The sequence below is a fragment of the Bubalus bubalis genome, chromosome 5 (genome assembly GCF_019923935.1).
Source record: "Bubalus bubalis isolate 160015118507 breed Murrah chromosome 5, NDDB_SH_1, whole genome shotgun sequence".
NCBI classification, from domain to species: Eukaryota; Metazoa; Chordata; class Mammalia; order Artiodactyla; family Bovidae; genus Bubalus; species Bubalus bubalis.
Window position 1 is genome coordinate 105,317,441 of NC_059161.1, and position 21,429 is coordinate 105,338,869.

At 49.0% G+C, this 21,429-nt stretch overlaps 1 protein-coding gene and 1 long non-coding RNA gene across 14 annotated transcripts in view; one reads left to right on the plus strand and one right to left on the minus strand.

The window, feature by feature from the left end:
- Nucleotides 1-21,429, minus strand: part of NAV2 (neuron navigator 2) — a 771,667-nt gene that overhangs the window by 16,889 nt on the left and 733,349 nt on the right. For 10 of the 13 annotated variants that reach the window (XM_044943486.2, XM_044943484.2, XM_044943480.2 and 7 more), the window contains 8 exons: nucleotides 19,836-19,844; nucleotides 19,263-19,435; nucleotides 11,902-12,055; nucleotides 10,882-11,044; nucleotides 10,060-10,160; nucleotides 7,896-7,991; nucleotides 6,030-6,198; nucleotides 1,672-1,907 (listed from right to left, as the gene is read on the minus strand). In XM_044943486.2, the coding sequence (XP_044799421.2) occupies nucleotides 1,672-1,907; nucleotides 6,030-6,198; nucleotides 7,896-7,991; nucleotides 10,060-10,160; nucleotides 10,882-11,044; nucleotides 11,902-12,055; nucleotides 19,263-19,435; nucleotides 19,836-19,844 (1,101 nt within the window). The remainder of the gene's footprint in view (nucleotides 1-1,671; nucleotides 1,908-6,029; nucleotides 6,199-7,895; nucleotides 7,992-10,059; nucleotides 10,161-10,881; nucleotides 11,045-11,901; nucleotides 12,056-19,262; nucleotides 19,436-19,835; nucleotides 19,845-21,429) is intronic. The other 3 variants (XM_044943482.2, XM_044943481.2, XM_044943478.2) reach the window with 1 other exon arrangement.
- On the plus strand, nucleotides 11,998-13,376 carry LOC123465811. The gene is made up of 2 exons (XR_006641125.1): nucleotides 11,998-12,135; nucleotides 13,318-13,376. It is a non-coding gene; the product is annotated as an uncharacterized LOC123465811 (long non-coding RNA).

Genomic DNA, 21,429 nt, shown 5'->3' on the forward strand with positions numbered 1-21,429 from the left:
AGTGTCTGGAGCTGGGAGTAGAACACAGCCCAGCTCGGCTGGAGTGAGGGGTACGTCCAAAAAGGAAGAAAAAGAAGAACGTGCAATGGGGAAAGGCCGAAACAGAGGGCTAAGGACCAGCCACTGAAACCAGAACCACTATCTGATGGTATTAGTGTCAGAGTGACAACGGGCGTGACCCAGCGCCAGGCATGGCTTGCGGCCTCACACACACAAACTCCTGTGGGTGGGTGCTGTGACCATCTCCGTGTTACAGATGGGAAGCTGAGGCATCCCTCAGTCAAGTGACCCGCCTGAGACAGCACAGAGGGTGGGTGCAGGGCTGGGCCTCCCTTTTAAGTCAAAATGCAGCTTTTAGCAAAGAAGCAGCCGAGTTTTTAAAGTTCCTAGCTATTTTCCCTTCTTTTAGCTTCTCCCCATCATGGGTCCTTGGCCTCAGGCGCCTGACAAGGACAGGGCTCCTGAGGCTAGAAGCCCTCCCTCCCTTATTCAGGCTTACCAGGTACAGCCGGGGACTGGCTGAGGGGAGACAGTGGACGCTGAAATCAAGCCTGGCCTGACAGCCCCAGCCATGTGCCTGGGATCCTCTCTCGCTGGTCCCAGGAGAGTGTGCCTTCCCTGAGCTTATTCTCAGAGGGTCTTGGTTCAGGGGGCTCTGACCACTTCTCTTAGCCCTGCCCTTGTATCCACGTCACTTTGGGAACTTGAGAATGGCATGGAGTCCCACCCCACACAACCCACTGAAACAGAACGTCTGGGCATTGCATCTTCAAGGATGCCAACTGATTCTTAAGGTAGAAGAGTTGCTTCTGATTCACCTTTGATCCCCCAGCCCTTTTTCACAGAGGCAGTCAGAGTGAAACACCCAGAAACAACCACTGCACGGATAATGAACAGGGTTGAGAAGACACCTCACAACCCTAAGCTGGGACTAAGGCAGACTGTCCAAGCATTTCCACTGCTCCCTGAGAGGCAGAACCAAGCCTGTTTGTTGACTCTGGGGTTTAAGACATCGACTTGAGCTCCGGTCCACTGCTCAGTACCATATGAGTAGCCTTAGGTACATGGTCATCGGCCTCAAGCCTCAGTTTCCTCCTCTGTAAAATGGGATCATGACAACTACTTCCTTGAAGGTCCTGCTGTGAGGAGACCCCTTACAGGGGCAAGCCATCTGTAAATGACAGCTGTTGTTCGTATATGTTATTGTTGCTCCACAAAAGGAGGTTTCATTTTGGGAAAACGGGAGAATGTAGTAGGCATGTGATGAATTCTTGGTAAACTGAAATGGAAGCATCTGGGTTAAAGAACTACCAGCTTTGAGCATCATGCCCAACTCATAGCAGGGAAGTAAGAAATAAACTACTGGGTTGGGCAAAAAATTCATTCAGGTTTTTCTGTAAAACCCAAAATGTACGGAAAACCCATAAACTCATACAGAAAACCTGAATGAATTTTTGGCCAACCCAATACATCAACTTACACGTGGAACTTCTTGCTGGCGAGTTTGGGGTCAGAGCCTTCCTTTCCACTAGATCCTTTCTACCCTCCTTTCCCAGACTTTTATAACCAGCAAAGGTGAGCACTGTAGGAAATGCTGCTTTGCCATCAGGGTGGTGGTGGCCTCAGTAGTTCTGAAAGGGCTGAGCAGCAGCCTCCGAACGACCTCCTCACCTTGCTGGACTTGTGGTCCACGTTGAAGGTGGCGATGACCCCGTCGGTCAGCTCGCGCCCCTCCCGGAGCACCAGGTACTCTGACAGCCGGTTGGCCAGGTAGGTTTTCCCGGTGCCGCTGGGCCCCGAGAGGATGATGCGCCGGTGCTCCACGAGCAGGGACACATAACGCTGCAGGATGGGCTTGGGAATCAGGGACTCGAACACCAGCGAGTCCAGGCTGTTTTCCGCGAGCCCTGTGTTTGAGAGAGACAGGATGTGTTCACAGCCTGGCAGAGCAGGTGGCTCTCTGTGCCTGCCAAAACCCTGGGCTATCCCTTTTCTGGGCAGCCCCCTCATCAGAGACCCCCACCCACCCAGGGACACTGCAGGCTTCCTGCTCACCAGCAGCCTGTACTCTGGCCCCTGGTGGGGCTGATGGTTCCAGACTCAGGTTTGCCTTTCGTATCTGGACACTTGGCTCTCATCTGTCCTCTGCAGAATTCCTAAGACGCTGCGCTTGGATTGTTTGTCGGGATTTACCTTTAGCGGTGGTGCTCACTGAGATCTATTGTGAATCTCCCGTGTCTACCTGGACCCGTGGGCTGCCTCTTCACCCTCTTTCTTTCCTGCGTGCCCACACTGAGATACACCACGAAGGTATCAACACTTTTATTATTAAAAAGAGGAAAAATGCAAGCAGGGATCATTTGATTTGGGGATGTAAATACTGGCAGACCTACTCTGAGCCTCTCCCATGACATGAGGATCATTCCCCCTCCTCTCTTGGAACAACTTCATTACTCAGGGCTGTTGGCTTTCTAAGAGCTGTTTTCTTGATATTATTCTCAAGAGAGGATCCAGCCAAGGTTACTTGTCCAGAACCTAAAGTAATTCTATTAAAAAAGCACCTCAACTTTCAATGGCTGAGTCAAAGATCTCTCTTGGTAAATGTCGCATTGCAGTTGAAAATATATCGGTTATTTTCAAATATCTTTTGATACTGATTTCTAACATAATTCCACAAGAGAACAGACTCTGTATGATTTCAATACCTTTAGACCATGACATTTTTGCATCTTGTTTTATATGTCCCTAGATATGTTCCACTGTTTCCTGGTTTGGTTTATGGGAACTTGAATAGAATTTATATCCTGCTGCTGTGTGAAAACTGTATAAATCTTAATTATGTTGAATTGGTTCATAGTGCTTTTCAAGTCTACTATATCCTTCTACTTTTCTGCCTATTCATTCTATTAATTTTTGAAAGTTTGATATTGAAACTCCAACTCAAAACTCAATTTATCTGATTAAAAAATAATTGTAATATAATAGAACTACATATAACTTTGTTCTATATTTTCCAAGTCTTCCTGTAAATGTGTTATCATAATTTCATAATTAAATTTTTTTAAAAAAAAGTACCTCAAGAAACCATTATATATAGGAAAAAATAAATTGAAAGGAACTTATTTTGTTGTATAATAGCATTTTTCCATCTACATAATTAATTCATTACAAACAGATCCCCATAATGCAAGTATGTGCTTGTTTCCAACCCTCAGCCAATGCAGTGACTATCCCAGTGTCTTCCCTGGTGGCTCAGAGGTAAAGAATCCACCTGCAGTGCAGGAGACACAAGAGATGTGGGTTTGATCCCTGGGCTGGGAAGATCCCCTGGAGAAGGAAAATGGCAACCCACTCCAGTATTCTTGCCCAGGGAAATCCCATGGATAGAGGAGCCTGGTGGGCTACAGTCCATGAGGTTTTAAAAAGAGCTGGACACAACTTAGAGACAAAACAAAAAAACAAATCACCCCGATGAAGGATCCCCAATGACATCTGGGTACAGGTCTAAAACCTTCCTAAAACTGGTCTCAATAGAGCCTACACTGGCTCAAAGCTTGATGCAAAGTATGGGCGAAGGGGTGGGGTCTCCTGTCTAAACTTAACAACAACACAGGGCAGGGATTAAAACACACTGAAACCCCTCTCTGCTCTTCGGTGCTGTTTCAGCCTCTTGCCATAAACTCCAAGGGAGGGAGTACTTTGCAGATGAACTCACGTCAGAGCACATAAAGCCACAGCCCCTGCCCCAGTACCACTGAAGTGAATCATCTGCAGCTCATGGATCTCTTTCAGCTCAAATCCTTTGGTGGTGTTTAGTGCCTTGAAGGCCTAAGTGTCAGGCACTACAGGGAGACACAGAAGAGTCAGGTATCACTTAAAAACAAGCCCGAGCTGAGCCCTGGAGATGCTGAAACAACCTCATGTGCTGAGAGCAGCACCAGCTGCAACTCCATGGTGGGGTGGCCCGGTTGGTAGGCAGATAATCCTGCCACTGTTTGGTCTGATCTAAGTAATGGGTCACTCCTTTTACCTGTCAGCATTTCCAGTGTTCACCTGCTCGCCAGTGTGGATGAAAGGCAATTTAAGGTCATGGCGTATCAGGCTTTCCTTAAAGGGTTCTTGAGGTGGACAGCTGTTGTTAGTGTGTGCCTGGCAGCCCTCCCTCCTCTCCTTGCAGCGGGGCTCTTCTTTCTTGTAGGGAGTTCATTCCAGCTGTCCAAGCAGGGCTGACCAGCACCTGCATCTACCAAAGCTGGGGGTGTGTGACCAGGCTGAGCCAAAGCCTCTCCCTGGTCCCTGTGACTGGTTTGGTAATGTGATGAGTATTTGATTCACAGTGGGCCAGAATCCCAGGTAGTGCTAGTGGTAAGGAATCTGCCTGCCAATGCAGGAGACGTTAGGAGAAGCAGTTTCAATTACTGGGTTGGGAAGATCCCCTGGAGGAGGGCATGACTACCCACCACAGTGTTCTTGCCTGGAGAATCCCACGGACAGAGGAGCCTGGTGGGTTACAGTTCATGGGATTGCAAAGAGTTGGACATGACTAAGCAACTTAGCATGCACACACAGGCCAGAATCACCCCTAAGAATTTCCTGTTACACTTGTCCCCTTTTAAAAGCTTCCTAAGCTTAGAAGGATGAATCAGGGCCATTGATCAGCCAGGTGCATAAAACTAAATAAATAAGCAAAGCTGAGGTAAGCCTGGTCCTGACGGCATTGCTGGAGCTCCTGGTTCACCTGTGCTTGCAGTCCATGCCTGGATTTTCCAAGTACCTGAGCCTGTGTGTTTCCTTTTGGCTAAAGCTAGTTTTTGAGTAGGTTTCTGTCACCTGCAGCCCAAGGCCACAATTGTGGAATGAATGCTAACAAATAAGGCTGTGTATGTGGCTCAAACAGGAACCTGCTGCTTGTCACCAGAGAAGCAAGACCTTCCTTTCCTACTGATGAAGAATACTGGGTGCTTTCGGAAAACCTCCCAACCAGGAAACAAAGTTGGCATCAAACAGCCCCCAAACTACAGTCAAAATCAGTGCCTTCTGGGGAAGATATAAGATGCTGTGAAGGTTGAGCTTATAACAGTGTTTAGCAATCTCTTCTTTAGGTGGTTCATAAAATATAGGAAAAAGGGGTTTTGCAGTCATATGCATTTGTATAAGATTGGATCATTCAGCCTTTTTAACAGTTAAGAATCAGGACATTAAAGTGTTAACTGTTAGTCAGTCGTGTCCAACTCCTTGCAGCCCCATAGACTGTAGCCTACCAGGCTCTTCTGTCCATGGAATTTTCCAGGCAAGAATATTGGAGTGGATAGCCATTTCCTTCTCCAGGGGGTCTTCCCAACCCAAGGACAGAACCTGGGTCTCCTCCATTGCAGGCGGATTCTTTACTGTCTCAGCCACCAGGGAAGCCCCAGGACATTAAAGGACAGAGGCTTTAGAGAACCCATATGCCTGTTCACCACCCCCAAACTCAGATGGGAATAATGATTATTTGGCCATGAAATTTTTTCCCCCCAAATACTCTGTGAGTCTAAAGTTCCAGAGAATACACTTTGCCCTGAGGTGTAGCCTCTCTGGGTGATGAGGCAATCAGAGGGTTGAGTAGCATCTTGCATGGGCAGGAGCGTCAGCGTTTCTTCGGGCTGTTCTGAGTGACTCCTCCCTGGCCACAGTGCCCTGTGGCCTCTCCCATCTGTAAACGGGACCACGTCCAAGGCTTGCCAGCAAGAGTAACTCACAGGTATCAGCAGAGCCCCATTTCAACATTAAGATTCCATTATGTCAGAGTCATAAGGCTAATGGGACCTCTTGTTATGTAATTTCAGCAATAAACTAACATTGTTTGTTTCCAGTGGTGGTTGAAAACGCTGAAGACTGTTGCTTAGGTAAGTGTAACTGTGGGGGTGGGGGGAAAAAATACAACCCACATTCACACACACACATGAGATCCTGGCCACTGGTTCCCGTGCCAAGTCACAGAACAAAAAATGCAATTCTGGAATCTCCCCTTCTGCAAGTGGCCGGATTACCTTTGACCGCCACGGAGATGGTCGTGTTCTCCCCCACCAGGTAGCCACAGGGAAGCAGTTCGGGGGTCTCGGAGGTGTTGCTGCGCTTGACATCCCCGATGCTGTAGCCAAGGACGCTGTCCGAGTTCAGCCCCAGCTGACTCACTGGGTCAATGTGAATGATGTACTCCTGGAAAAAATCAAATAAAGACCCCGTCAAAGATGTGGGGGAAAATCTGTGGAAGACTCACGGTTTCATTGGGTGATTTATGAACATCTTCTCCTCTTCCCCAGCTGATGCCTGAGTTGAAACTGACCTATGGAATGGGGGGCAGAAGAGCTGACTTGGAGGGGGCGGTGTCCTCATATCACAGGCCCCCTAAAGCACAGATTTATGTGGTTAGTGATGGGAGGGTGGCAAACCCTCACAAGATGGTGAACGTGTAGTCTGGATAAACCAAGCAGGGAAGCTATGGTGCTTTTCCTCTAAGTTCAGCTGAAGTTTTAAAGACACTGGGGCCTGTGAATGGGGCTGGAAAATGCATGAAGAAGTGCATGAAATGCATGAAAATTCTGATAAGATATCTCTCCACCAGCCCCTTCTTTTGGCTCAGGTCAAGGGCCATACTAAATGACAAAGGGAACAAACTCCAGGCTGCTAAAGAAAAAAAGCAGCTCTAGAGTTTTACATAAACAAACGTGTGTTTAATTTGGAAAGTGTTCCAAATTAGATGAGTGACTGAGAGGTTTTAGGTCAATGACCTTGGAACAAAGTCTACGGGCTCTGTGGTAGCCAAACAACTGAGATGGAATCCTGATAACAAGCTGCTGCCTTTAATGGTCTCACTTCTCACCTGTGACACCTCCCTGGCTCTTTTCAGCCTGATCTGTGGTCATTTTAATCCAAGGATGTCCCAACTGCCCATGAACAGAGACAAGGTTCCGGCCGGGGCAGCAGGCTTGGTCTGCCCTAAGCCGTTTCCACCCTTTTACCCCGTCCCACTTCTGCAGACTGGTCTGCCAAAATGGGAAGCAAGCTTGAGCCCAAGGACACAACTTTCTCTGTGTGAAGCCACCTCAGTCTAGATGCTGGGAAACTAGAGCGTACTAGGTTAAAAGTCAGATTTCGAAATCAGACCAACAACTAGACCAATATGGTCTCTGACACAGAAAAAATGTGGGCTATTATTAATACTTGGGGATGGGATGAATGAACACTCTGGTCACTGACCTACTTTAGGGCAATAGCCCAAAAAATGTACTAAAAGCTGCTTTCAGATCACTAATACATCAAGGTTCACCTAGATGCTCATTAGTTATTTCTCCTGTGGCGAACACCCACTCCAATGATGTGATTAGAACGAACAGAAAAGTAACTGTGCCAACATCCTTGACACTAGCCATGGGTCAGAAGTCAGTGTCACACACAGCACAAATCACAGACTCTGAAATGTTGGCACAGGACACTGGGCGAGGTGGATCAGATCCCCTCACCAAAATGAAGGGTGGAAATGTGATGTCTTGGCCCCAGCCCCAGAACACACGGTGCAAGACACACCCAACAGGCCATTCTAAGGTGAAGACAGAACGTGGCCATAAGCAGTTCACTTTGAGAGGCTCGTGCAAGGGTTCAAGGCTGGGGAAACGCCCCTCACTGGCTGGCCAACCTCTGCAAAGGGCAGACGTTCTCGTCTGTTGGTCCCGTCACCAGTCTGTACTTAGCATCCTCCTCCTGTCCCCTTGACAACCAGGTGTAAGTCCCAGCAACGGAAGAATGTGGGAGAGGGGACACAGCCCAAGAAATGACCAGGTTCAGGAAACAAACCACCCTTTCCTTTCCCGAGGCCCAGGCCCCCACTTGGATGGCTGTCTCCACGAAGCACTTACTTTGAAGAGCCGTCTAACAACCCCATCAAGCACGTCCCACTTCGTCTTGCCACTGACTCCAATGCAGCCAATGAGGAAGAGGTGTGGTCTGGAATCCTAAGGATGAGATGGCCACAGGTGAAAAACAGGTGGATCCTTTCTGACTCAGGTTAGCAGAGGACTCGGATTGTCTTAGAACGCCACCAGTGGCTTGAGAGGGGCTCACAGGTCCTATTTGCTTTAACACCAGATGTGACTTGGACCTAATGCAACTGTCTTAAACACTTTCCTCCTCCATCACAACCCAGGGGTCAGGAAGAGAGGGTCTCCTTTCTAGAATCTAGGACCTTTTACTGAACGTGTACCTCATATGGATGTCGATTACGTATCCCCTGTGGGGAATGCTCTCTTCTCTCCTTTCTGCCATCTCTCCCTTTCCAAACTTTGCTTATGAACTCACCTCTTCCAGGAAGCCTTCAATGATTAACACACCAGGCTCAGCACTCACACTTCTTCAATAGTTCCGTACACAACTTATATGATGATATATTCTGTGCTTGTTTATTTTGAGGCATTTGTCTTATTTGTCTAAGTTTGTCTCCTCGTTAGATCTTAAATTCCTTTGGGATTTTTTTTTCTTTTCTTCTGTTTTTTAATGATATTGATTTCTTTTCTTCTAGTTAAAATTTTAAACATGCTCAGTTCTGAAAACCAGTAAGAAGTTCACACAAAAAAATAATCTTTTTCTACTTCATTTGCCTCGCTGCCCACAGAGCTCTGCGTAGTAGGGGCTAACTGATCATACTGACTAAAGGAAACTAGTAGAACATTCCTTTCTGTTTGGTTTTAAAATACCTGACATGCTGATAAGAATATATAATTAGGAGGGTAGACAGAAGTGGGGAGAGCTGGGAGTATATTTGCCAGCTGAGCAACATCAGCAGAGAAGGAAGCGCCTGTCTTGCAATGAGATGATCTGGCCCCACCACTTGCCTTACAGCCTTAGGTAAGTGATGCTGGGGTCCTGGGTTTCTCAATTGTAAAGTGGAGATGACAAAATCTGGGCAGCCAACCTCATCTAGATGTTGTGGTGATCCAGAACAACACCATTTTGGAAAGGGACAAAGTTTTATAAAGTGTTAGATCTGTTTGTGTTGATGATCATTAGAATAAAAGGCATTCACAGGTATCATAAGTTAGAAGAATGACTTCCCCCTTTGGTAATCTATCGCTCTACCAGCCGAGCTCTGAAAATGGAGTTATTTATTGGATCTTTCTAAACTAGATGATGCTCAGACCCCTAGCAGCTCCCCTCTTCAGTGAGGCTAGATGGCCACCCACATGTGGAATCCTCTGGCAGAGAAGTCTGGCTAGAGACGCTGTGTTCTGATGGCCACTTTGGGTTCCCAAGATCTCAAAGCCTTTAATAGCATGTTGGCTAAAATACTCAGAAAAAATAAGCAAGCAAAAACTTCAAGGGACTTACATTAGAGGCTCATGAGGCCTCTCACTTATGGGAGAGGTGGTCATTCTCAGCATCATTTGGATTTAATCAATGACTAAAAATCAACTTTGATTATCAACCCCTGCCCCCCACCCTAAAACAGTCTGATGAGGTTATGACCTCTGGACCCTGGAAGAGAACATAACACTCAGATGCCCCAGCTTCAGCAAATCAGGATGTCCTACCATCTCCACCGCTAGCACCTGTATGCTCCTGGGCTTGGCCACCTCTGTCTCCCAGGGTCTACTTGGTCAGCAACCTCTGACGATTGGATAAAACTGGTGCTCTTGGTCAGCTGAATTTGGTCAGCTTATTTCTGTACCTTCTGTGCTAAATAAATGTGCTTAGCTGCCTTTGAAGAGTTTTGGGAACATACTAAATTCAGACAAGCCGTTTTTGATTGATGTTAATGTTTCATTAGATACTTGAAAGTGGGGCAACCTGGACCAATTTTAAGGACTCTCTATAGAGTTTCCAAACACAAGAGATAGGGAAGGGCCGTTTGTTCACGTTTGTGGTATCAAAATGCTGTTGGGGATTTAGGGTTAGTTAGGGAAAGCGTTAGTACTATTTCTAAGTCACCCCAGGCTCCGAGATGATGGGCATGATGATGGAATCACTGTGCTAGGCAGTCCTACCTGGGGAAGGGGCAGGCTGAGCAGGGTAAGGGATCCAACTAACCTCCTTCCACTTCATTTCCTCCTGAAAGCTGACAACTATCTTAACATGCCTGCCTCCTTCCTTCCGAGCCGAGCATTCACCAGCGTCATCCAGCAACATGTCTGCGAATGGAAAACATCGACAGCCTTAGGCACATGGGACAGCAAAGCCGGCCTCCTGACACCCCCGCTGCTGGTCGGCACAGCAGCAGGACAGACCGGGTGTCGCCGTGCAGGGGCCACGGGGTGGGGGCGGGGGCAGGGGAGGGGGCAGCATGGAGAGTGCAACCACAGAACCGACAGCGGGCCAACCAAGGAGCCAGCGGGCTGATGCACCTTGCTGAATGGAAGTGCGAGGGAGACTCAACCAGAACGATAGCAAGAGCAGCCTCATGGATAAGAAATCAAAAGCGTCAGCCTCGGTAGGCTTACAAAGAAAACCTAGATGGAGCTCGCTAATTATCCAGCCAGCCTAGAATCCAGCCCCAAGGCAGGAAGGTCATAAACCAAGCCATCATCCCAAGTGGGACCGTTTACCATGAGGAGGTGGTAGGCAGCATACAGCTTGCAGGTCAGCCTCTTAGAATGGATCAAACACAACTCAGCATGGTGGGCGAGGGGATCCAAGCTCACGGCTTGGAGATCTCGGGGCACTGGAGCAAAGCATGACAGCAGTCTAACGGCTGGGCTCATGTTGGTAGCAGACGCACACCCACATACACACAGACACACACCCTAAGTGCACACACGCCTCTGCTTCTCCATTTGATCTGCTGATCTGCTCATCTTGGGGCTCCTGCTTAGAGACCAGAGGGCCAACTGCAGACCCTGTGACGCCACTCACCCAGGCTGCTGGACTCGGCGAGATTCAGGCTGTGCTGGGAGAGCCCCAGGGACTGCCTGGGGGAGGCGGACAGGGACACCTGGGAGGGCGCCCGGCTGCAGCCACTGCCTTGAGACTCTGACTTCAGCCGGTCATTCTCAGCCTTCAGCTTCTCTATTTCACTCTGTAAAGGGGAAGGCAGAAACTCACTCACTGGGCGGATATACTGTGACCAAGCCTTTTCTGGAGGAGGAATTTGAAAGTTCCCTGCAGGGATCAAATGCGCATCCTGGCCGAGGTAAAGGTACACTCTCAGAGACATTGTTCAACATGGTTCCTTTGCTGTATACAGAAGGACTCTCTGGCAGGGGAAGGTCTGAGAGCTGGCCTTCTTTGACAAAGGCCTCAGAAATCTTTCCCAGAGTAGGGGTGGTAGGTGGAAGAATTCATATCTAAGAAGTCTGAAAACCTCTGGGTTTCTCAACCCAGGCCTTTACTGCAGGACTTGATATCGCAGAGCCTTTAACGAGCTGGTATGCATTTTAAATCTGAGAGGCACACACAGCGTGCAGTATCTCTCAAACAAATTTGATCAAGGAGCTGTCTTTTCACACAGCCTCTTGTGGAATGAGTGTTCCATGGAACCTCCTTTGGGAAACACTGCCCTCCAGTTGAGGTCTGATTTGGTAGAACCCGTAGGGGTCTTTTACTCTATATTTGTGAAGGACCTACTGTGTGTTAAGCACTGGTGCTCACACATCCAGAGGAAGGGACGCAAAAGAGAATAGCTCAGAAGATGCAGATGCCTTCAGTCTGCATCAGAAGGTGAGAGGAGCTGGGGACAGAAGAAATCTATAGGGATTCAGAAGAGGGCACCGCACCAACTGCAGCTCCCAGCTGCAGGACTCGAAAGGGCTTGGCGCAGGAAGAGGCTTCAGGCTGAGCCTTGGGCGAAGGGTCCAACTCGGCAGTGCAGAAGGCTGTCCCGCGGGGGGCGGGAGCATGGCGGGAACAGCTCCTCCCCTGCAGCCTGGGGCTCACCTGCATCCTGTTCATGGCCTCCCGCAGCTGGTCCAGCTGGTGGGCAGAGCTGAGGGCTTCCAGGCGGATGTCGGTCAGCTTCATCTCCTTGTCTCTCAGCTCGTTTCGGAGCTGCATGACCGTCTCAGCTTCGCTGTCCATGCACTCCGAAATGCTAGGGAAAGAGAAGTGTTGCTGACCAAGGCAGCTCTGAGTGCAGCACCTCTGAGTTGCCCCCGACCACTACATCATCAGGTTTGTTCAGGAGTAATCCTGTATAAAAGGGGCTTCCCTGGTGGCTCAGACGGCAAAGGACCCCGTATATCCAACTCCCTGGTGCTTCCTGGAAGTGAAAGTGAAAGTGCAAGTTGCTCAGCTGTGTCCAACTCTTTGCAACCCCATGGCCTATACAGTCCATGGAATTCTCCAGGCCAAATACTGGAGTGGGTAGCCTTTCCCTTCTCCAGGGGATCTTCCCAACCCAGGGACCGAACTGGGGTCTCCCACATTGCAGGCGGATTCTTTACCAGCTGAGCCAAAAGGGAAGCCCAAGAATACTGGAGTGGGTAGCCTATCCCTTCTCCAGCAGATCTTCCCAACCCAGGAATTGAACCAGGGTCTCCTGCATTGCAGGTGGATTCCTTACCAGCTGAGCTATGAGGGAAGCTTCCTGGAAGTGGCAATAGCAACAGCACCTGAAATTCACAGACTTCATTGCTTCTCTACACTGTTTGCAGAGTTCTGGCAATCTGAATGGTACGCCCTTTAGCCAAATTCCAGAGATTCAGGGATAAACAGAAGCCAGCCAAAGAGAACAGTAACTTGGGGATTTGACACCCTCTGTGAAGTATACACAAGCTGGGCCCCTATAATGACACTATATAGCCCTTGATATCAAAACCTACTCAGAGAAACAAGGTCCACTGTCTATTTTAAAGATTAGACCCTCCAGGCGCAGATAGCTGAGGGTGATTTTTATTTGCCAAAAAGGGGAAAAAACCGACAGATACAGGTAGGCGATGTTAGTCTGTCTCTGGTCATGTTCTAAAGCCCATTCCTTTAAAGGTGTTCAGAGAGAGAAACATTCTTTCATTCCCCCACCCCACACTGCTTAATAAGCCCATGGCAAGGAAGAAAAAAACATCTCAGGTCATTAGCAGAGAGGATGGTATGACATGAAAACCAAAATTTTATTTGAAACACTGTGGTGAGCAGTCCTACTCCGGCTGGACACCAGATCAGGGGACTGTGGGACCCCGTGAGTCCCTGTTTTAAGAGGTGGTGCTTCCAGGCTGGGTTCCTTATTTGATTACTGAGGTCTGTCCTTCTGCTACCTGGCAAATCAGCACAAACTGGGAGATCATAAGAGTAGTGATGAACTGCAATGTTAGAAAAGACAGTTCAATTTAGAAAAGGTTCTGTTGATTTCAATGATAGGAGCTGAGGTGCAGGGTGATCCAGAAGAGCAAGCTTGGACATTTCTTGGACCGAAAACAGAAAAAAGAAAGAAAGAAAAAAAAAAGCCCAAGTTCAGAAAGTCACAAAGCTGAAGCTGATTATCTCTGAATGACATAGTGAGCATGTGGTCTGCAGAAATAATCATGCGAGCCCTCTCTCCAGGACCCCAGCACTGGATGTGAGGTCAAACCAAACCTGACCTGTGAAACCAGGAGAGAGACTGGACATGTTAACTGCCAAACAGGAGGCCCGTGATCACCGTTAAAAGAGACGCAGTTGTATTTGGGGGACCGAAAGGACTAGAAGAAAAATTTAACACCTGAACAGGCAAATCTTTTTGTGGTTGTTTTCTTGACCTGCACCCTGAACTGTTTTGAGAGATACAAAACCACCTCTTTTTAAAAATTTGTCAGCAGCCAATAAAACTTCACTTCAAAAATCTTCGGAGACCTCCAACAGAAGGTCTTGAAAATCTCCTAATTATTCCCGTTTCATACCTGTGAGAAACAGATTTGGGGCCCACAGATTTAGGACTAAGACAGATTTGGGCTAGAGAGACACTAATGTCTTTAGAAATCATATCCTCTCCCTCCGCCCACTGCCACCCTCTCCCAGCTCTCTGTGACTGTGGTTTGTAGGGTTTAACTATATAGTCACATATATATAATATACATATATTTTTTTGGTTTGGGAGGTTTTCAAGGGGATCTTGGAAAAACTACTTCATTCTTGAGAGAGGACTATGGTTTCCTGGTTTAAATGGAGTGTAAAGTCTGAACAAAATTCCACTGTGACACTCTGGTCTTAGCCAAACCCTATCTCATCCAAACCCGAAGATTCCAGGTCATTGCAAAGAACAATCAGCTTTGGTTCACACTGTCTGTCTGTCACATGGCAAGGCATTTTGCTCCAGTCTCCTTCACATGGTCTGTGCTTTTCCCCAGAAAGCTTTCTCAGCAAAGAGAGACAACATTTCCTTGGCACCCGCTTTGTGGAATTTATCACATGCATTACTCTGTGACGCTTGGCCAAACAATAACGTTACAAAGGGAAGCAAACTAAAAGGAAGAAAGTCTGTTATGAGTAACCCTACTGAGAGTTCAAGGCCCCCCATAAGCACCCCCTCCACCACCCCCAAATCGGTCTTCTCAGAAACACAGTATGGCAAGCCTGCCCAGGAGGGGTGCCCTACAGCTCAGAGATGATGCTGAAAGTGAGCCCCAACTAAGAGTCAGTCCGGATGCCTACTGCCCACGCCAGATGTTCCCCCGGTTCCCACCTCCCCTAGACTTCTGCTATGTCATCGATAATCGCTCCCTACATGACTGCTGACTCCTCTAGGACCAGGATTCTCGTCTGTTGCATCTGACACACTGACCCCCACGTAACAGCTACTGAATACATGGACCACGGCACTGGGCATCTGCAGTGTACTATTTAATGTACTACGGATACTACCAACTTCAGGAAGAGGTGCTACAGTTATTTCCGTTTTAAGAAGAGGGAGGCTGAGGCATAAAGCAATTGACATGCCTATTAAAGATGTGAGAAGCACAAAGATATCTGGTGGGTCCGCTTAACCCCAGGGCCATGCTCTAGAACTATATCCTGCAGGCACTCAACACACGCTCGTCCCCTCCGTGAACCGCTTACTGAAACAACTTGATATTTATTTTTCCTACTCTGCCCCTAACACTTAATGCCACCATAATCCTGCCATCTCGCCCAGGAAGCAGGGTTGGGGGCATACCTAATTTTATACACCCCGAGTGTGGGAAGCGCTGCCTTCCCACATGGCCATTCCTTCCGCCCACGTTGTAGGAACGTTTCCGAGCTCCGACTCCTCTGCCTTTGGTATCTTCTTTGAACGCCCTCCCATGTCTAGATCTGCACATTCTTACCAACCCTTCAAGGCTGGAAAGAACCATTTGCTCTCTGCCCACCCTTTGGAAAACCAGACCCAAAACAAACATTTCCAGTGTGCGAGGATGCTGTGGAATGTCAGGAAACGGCTACTGAGCCAAGAGTGGGCCCCACCCGGTCCCTCTGGGGAAAGTGGTTTGGGTTTGGAGGGAGTGCTCTGGCTCTGGGCTCCAGGAGCCCCACAGGCTGAGTGCATGGCTGCCACCCTCGCCTCAACGCGCTTGGCTGCCTGGCAGCTTCTGGCCCAGTTACTCCTCCCTCCTCCAAATGGACTCTTGTCTCTGCCCCTGGGTTTCCACTCACCTCCCTGGCTCCTCTACTTTCTCTTCCTGAACGTCAAATATCAGAGAGTCCCAGAACTCAGTTCTTATCCCTCTGTCTCTCCCCCATGTCTATTCAATTCCTTAGAGGATCCCTCCAGTTTCCCAGCTTTTGAACCACCTGTGAGCTCATGTTTCCCAAATCTCAACCTTTAGGAACTTTAGGCTGGTTGGCATTTCCACAGGATGTCTCCTGGTCATCTCACACCTCACACGGTCAAACCACAGCTCCTGGTCCCCTCCTGGCCCAGTATGTGTCTCCCACCCATCCCAGAAACAATACCTCCACATCCCCAAGTCCTCAAGTTGCAAATCTAGGAATATTCAACATTTCTTCTTCTCTTCCCTTCACATGCCCCATCGCCAGGTGCTATCGGCTTTCCTTTCGGAATATATCCTAAGTCCACCCAGGACTCACCATTAGCATCAATTACTCATTCCACCTAATATCTGAATGCCCGCAAAACCAACAGGGTACCTAACTACATGGAGCCTCACCTGGAGACTTGAGAATTGGGGCAAAGAAGAGATAACCAAGGAGATGCTCCATAACTGGGGGTGATTTCTGCAATGGTGAAGGGGACTGTTGGGAGTGCTGGCTGGCGGTGGATGTGGTTTCACACGAGGTGCCTAGGCCGGGCCTTGCTGGTAGGGTAACACTGAGCCGCCTGTGCCAGGCAGAGGGCACAGAAAGGGCAAAGGCCCAGGGGTGGTGACCGTGAGTGGTGAGTTCAAACAGCAGGAAACAGGCCAGAGCACCGGGGGGTGGCGGGGGCTGGGCAGCGAGGGGAGTGTGCTGTCAGCTTCTGCTGTGGTCTCCCTCCTCACACTCCACTTGTGAGATGTTAATTCAGACAAGCTCACGTTCCTGCTGAAAACTCTGCAAGGCCTCCCCAACACACGGGAAATCAGATGCAAACTCACCTACAGCTTCAAAGCCTCACATGTTGTAGACTGGTACCGCCTCCTCCCCACCACTTTCCACGTGCCCACGATGCGGCAGCCACGCTGGCCATACCCAGCTTTCTCAGACACACCAGGCCTGGCTCCGGGTCCCACCAGGAAAGCTGCCCTGCTGGCTGGGAGGCGGAGTCAGCTACGTGTTCACTGAGGGCCCCTACCCCCACCCCACAGGGCACACTTATTTCACTTCTCCCCTCCCAGGTCGTAAGCCCTGCTCAGTGGTCAGTGGGAAGAGGCCCGGTGCACCCTGGCTGCCTGCAGGATTCCCACACTGTTCCCTCCCTGCCTGAGGCTGGACACACAGGGGACACGGGCCCACAGGACAGGCAGAGCCTGGGTGCCAGCATCGCCACGTGGCAGGCCGCCTGCTCAAGACGGACGTCCGTGTTAGGTCTGGAGGCAAGCAGCGATCGATAGCCACGGGTGAAGCCTCTGACTTTGGGACTGAGTCTGTCAAAGCGTTACCAACAAGAACTAACCAGGGATCCCTCCTGGCACACAGGTCTTGGCTGAAACATCACCTCCTCAGAGGGGCCTTTCCAGGCCACCCTGTCTGCAGCTGCAGTCAAGGTCCTCTGCATCCCAACACAGTTTCAATTCCCAGCATGAACCATTCGCACTGTCAGATTCTTATCATTTATCCAGCTTTCCATGTTTGACGACCGTCTCGCCCCCTGACACATGGGGTCTACAATGGAGTGGGGACTTGACTCTCTTATACACTGCTGTCGCTGGAGCCAAGAATGGCGCCTGGCACAGAGCAGACCTCAGGAGTGGAATCAGCTCCACGGGGTCATGTCCCCACGAGCCCTAATCCCCAGCGGTGGGAATCGGGTAACATCGTCTTTGGTGTCTCCAGAACCATCTCAAACAGTGTCCTGCTCACACAGGCTGACATATGAGAAGTCTGTATCAACCCGCAAAGAACAGATGAGGGCTCTCCTATTCTCCTGCTTAGGAAGCAACTGGACCGGGATGACGGCAGATGAGCCATGGGCAGCTGGCCCTTTATGCACCTCCTGGGCACCCTGCAGGGCAGATGGGACCGTGCTCCAGAGAACTGGTTTAACCCGCATGCCGGCACACAGGGCGCTGGGCAGGAGCCATGGTCCAGCCCTCCGTGCTCCTTGGGCTTACACCTTTGCCCAGAATGGAAGTGCCCGTCCCCACCTTCTTGCCAGGGCACCCCCCACCAAGAGAAGAGCAGCCGCTGATTTATGTAAAATGGAGACCATTCTTCACTGAAGGGTGGGTTCATAAATAAAAGTCTGGGCCCTAAACTCTGCCTCCTCACTCCCACTGCCTGTCTTCCGTGTGGCTCGAGCAGGCGAGAGGCTAGTCCTGGCTCACCCTCTCACCTGCCTTTCCTGTACCCATCTGGGTGAGCTGGACTTGGGATGCTGGTGCAGGCTGCTGTCCTCTGCGGGTGGGCTGGCTGGCTGAGTGGGCTTGGGGGTGGCCCCACAGCTCTGGCCTCCTGAGACAGGAAGGAGGTGGCCCTGCATGCAAGGGATCTGACTCCCCCGCTCACGAGAATCCAGTGACGGAGATGGAACTCATCCCTCTTTCACCAGTGAGGAAACTGAGGTGTCCACCACCTCACTCAGGTGTCTACTCCCCACCTCCCAACCCTAGCTCACTGGCTGATCTGACCCCAACCGCAGTGGTCCGCTTCTCCCAGGCACTGTCGCGTCTCATGGGAACTGCCCTTGCAGCCCGCTTGAGTGCCAGTTCTTCTTCCATTTCTTGCCTGGTGATACCAAGGGCTCTGAGGGAACTTAGTCCTGTGGGGCAGAGTCAATCTCTCTCGCTGCTGCAGGGAGTCAGCTGAGCCGCCTTCTGAGCAGATACCTGGGTCCCTGCCTGTCTGTCCCAAGCCATTCCTGACCAAGCTTCTTGCCTCCAGAGCCTGGGCCTCATGTTTTGAGATGGGACACAGAAGTGTCTCTCTGCGCACTGATGGAACAATGATGAGTGGGTGCTCAGCAGAAACCATGGGTGCTTGTCTGGGCAAAAGCAGATGACTCTTCCTTTCTATGTAACTCAATGTCAAGGGGAACGGCACCTAAGCCAAGGCCAAGTGAGCAATCGCCTGTCTCACTCAACCAGCTGTGTTCCCAAAGACCTCTGTACAAACTGACTCATTTACAATCAACTGGGAGAGCTCAGGGTGTTGAATCATGCTACATAATAGTGGTAAAGAGAATGGTCACTGAATCACTCTATTTTTTAAACTTCTAGCTTTTGAGTGCTGACCTTAGAGAAAGAATCAACACTAAATTTTGATCCAAGAAGGAAAGTGTAATCTCTCTCAGCCCTGCCACCCAAAAGAACCAGAATTTCAGCCCAAACTGCCAACACTTATACCATCGTCCCCCCGACAGAGCATACCGGCAGCAGCTTTTCACATCTACTTATTTGCTCAATCCTTAGGACAGGATAAGGGGACAACCACTGTCCCAATTTGAGAGAGAAATGGAAACAAAGAGAGTTTAAACCACTTGCCCAAAACCAGCCAGCTAATTATCCACACTGATGCCAGCAGAACAAAAAACTTTCCAGTCCTGAAACATGGAAAGAACATGCAAAGTCCCAGGAATGCAAGACAGAAAGGACCCCAAGGAGCAGAAAGAGCGTAACAGGACTCCTAGCCATTCCTGTTGGAGAGAGCTCTCAGGGGCCAAAGATGACCAGAGCGACCCCAGCAGACAGACTTACAGAGAATTGGAGTGAGAGTTTCGCAGCAGGGGAGTGGAGCCCGTGGATCCATTGTGTGGTAGCTTCGGTGAGGAAGGCAGAGAAGAATCCGTCATCTCCTCAATGTCTGAATGGGAGGACGCTGACTTGGGGGACTTCTTCTTCCCGAAGGCTTGCTTGAAGGAGCTGCGTAACTGAATACACAAGACTATCAGGCTGGCAGATGCCGGGCCCACCCCTCAGGCCTCAGCAAACAGAGACATGCAGAAGAGCAAATTACTTCTCCCGCGCTCTCCTCCCGGCCATGGAAAAGGTTCCCCACAGCTCTCTTGAATCAGTGCATTAAGGGAAGAAGAGTTATCTAGTGTTGACAGCTCAGGGGACTGGTCCTGCGGGTGACATTCCATGCCTACTCTTGGGTCAAGACTAGATGCCAACAGCAAGACAGAGCCTGGCTCAGCAGACGATGTGGGGAGGAGGGGGTGACACGGCAACAAAGCGGGGTGCTCAGACACGGTGACGGATGCGGGTGAGGTTAGTCATATCAATGGATGGGTTAGCTTGGTATCTCATATTCACGTGGGTCTTGCTTACCTCATTGACCTGCCAGAGAAAACGCAAGCAAAAATGGGGAAGGGGGAGGAAAAAAGACACATTTTTAACAGAGAAAGCCAGAGACAGGGAAAGCTTCGGACTTTTCAGACATGGCATGGCTCATAATAAACACCATACAGAGAGGAGGTGTCTGGTAGGACCAGGGATCTTTCAAAGCTTAAGAGCTATCTTCTCCAATTATGGAAGGAGAGGAAGAGCGTGTCTGGAGGTGCCTACAATCTAAGCTCTACAAACTTCTTTGGCTGGCTGAAATGACTGCCCCATCTTCCTACACTCCTCATTCTTTCCCACCTCTAATCAGTCATCTCTAAGTCTTTTTTTCTTTTTTAAGCATGTCTTCTTTTCTCAGCAAGCGTAGCTTTATTGCTGCACCAGTCCTAACATGGCCACATAGCTCTCTATGTACTCAGTAGCTCCTACTGTCCTTCTATACACATAGTAAAAGCAGAAAATTAGCCATGTCGATCCTTGCTCCAAAAAAAAAAGATATTTTAAAGAAATGTATTAACCATATTGGGAAAAAGGAACTGGTATATCACAAATTCCCCAAATCATGAAATGGATCTGAAAATTCTGAGAACATAAAAAAATTACAAGTATGATGTTTTCTCTGAAAGCCATGATAAGCACATACTTTCCTAGGACCAAAAAATACAGCTTCATCTTGAAAACGTTCTTTTAGAAAGTAAATTTCTTCTTCTAAAGTTTTTTTTTTTTTTCTTCCGAAAACACATTCTGGGAGTTTCCTTAACCACTGTGAAATTCAGAAAACGGGCCATTCAGAAATAATGAGAATTTTCTCCCATCAAAATTTCACCCATAACAAACTGCATATCCAGCTTGTGGTCAAATCTGGATCCCATTTCTCTCCCATTTCCTACTTCCAGTCATATTTCCAGAGAGTAGTCAGAGAAACGGAAGGATCTGCGCACATCCACCTAAATCTTTGCTCAACCTCTGGTAAGATGCCAGGTAAAGGAGGAGCTTACAAAGATCAGACAACATTGACCTTTGGGATTCACTGAGGACGCCAACTGCCCATCCTCCCCAACGGCACCGATAATCAAAAGCTGTCTTAAAAACTTTAAGTTTTATTTCCTTAATTAAGGAAAAAGGATAGTCACATTTTTTCATAGAAAATAATTCTCTCATCACTTTGATAATCAAATCAGACCGTATTTAGCAACAGTGTATTAGAAACAAAGCATGAGTTCATTTTATTTAAGTCACAGCAAATGAGTTGACTAAAAGCCATCGGTAATGTAATGAAAGATTTAATCAGAAAGATGAGAGAATCACCTGGAACCGGCCTTTCCGCTTGCCTCCAATGCAAGCCATTAATAATCAAAATGACTAAATCCTCAACTCCTCCATCACTGGACCTCGCCACCCATCCAAGATAACACAAAATGAATGAGAAGTGTATGGAATGGATGCGGACACTGAAGCTACTATGAACACACGATGCTGTGAGCATTGACAAACGGGGCTCTGTAAGTCCTGGCCAAGTTCAGATCAACCTGGGGTGTCCCTGCACTGAAGTCGGGGAGCAGTGAATGTCAATCGGAACTCC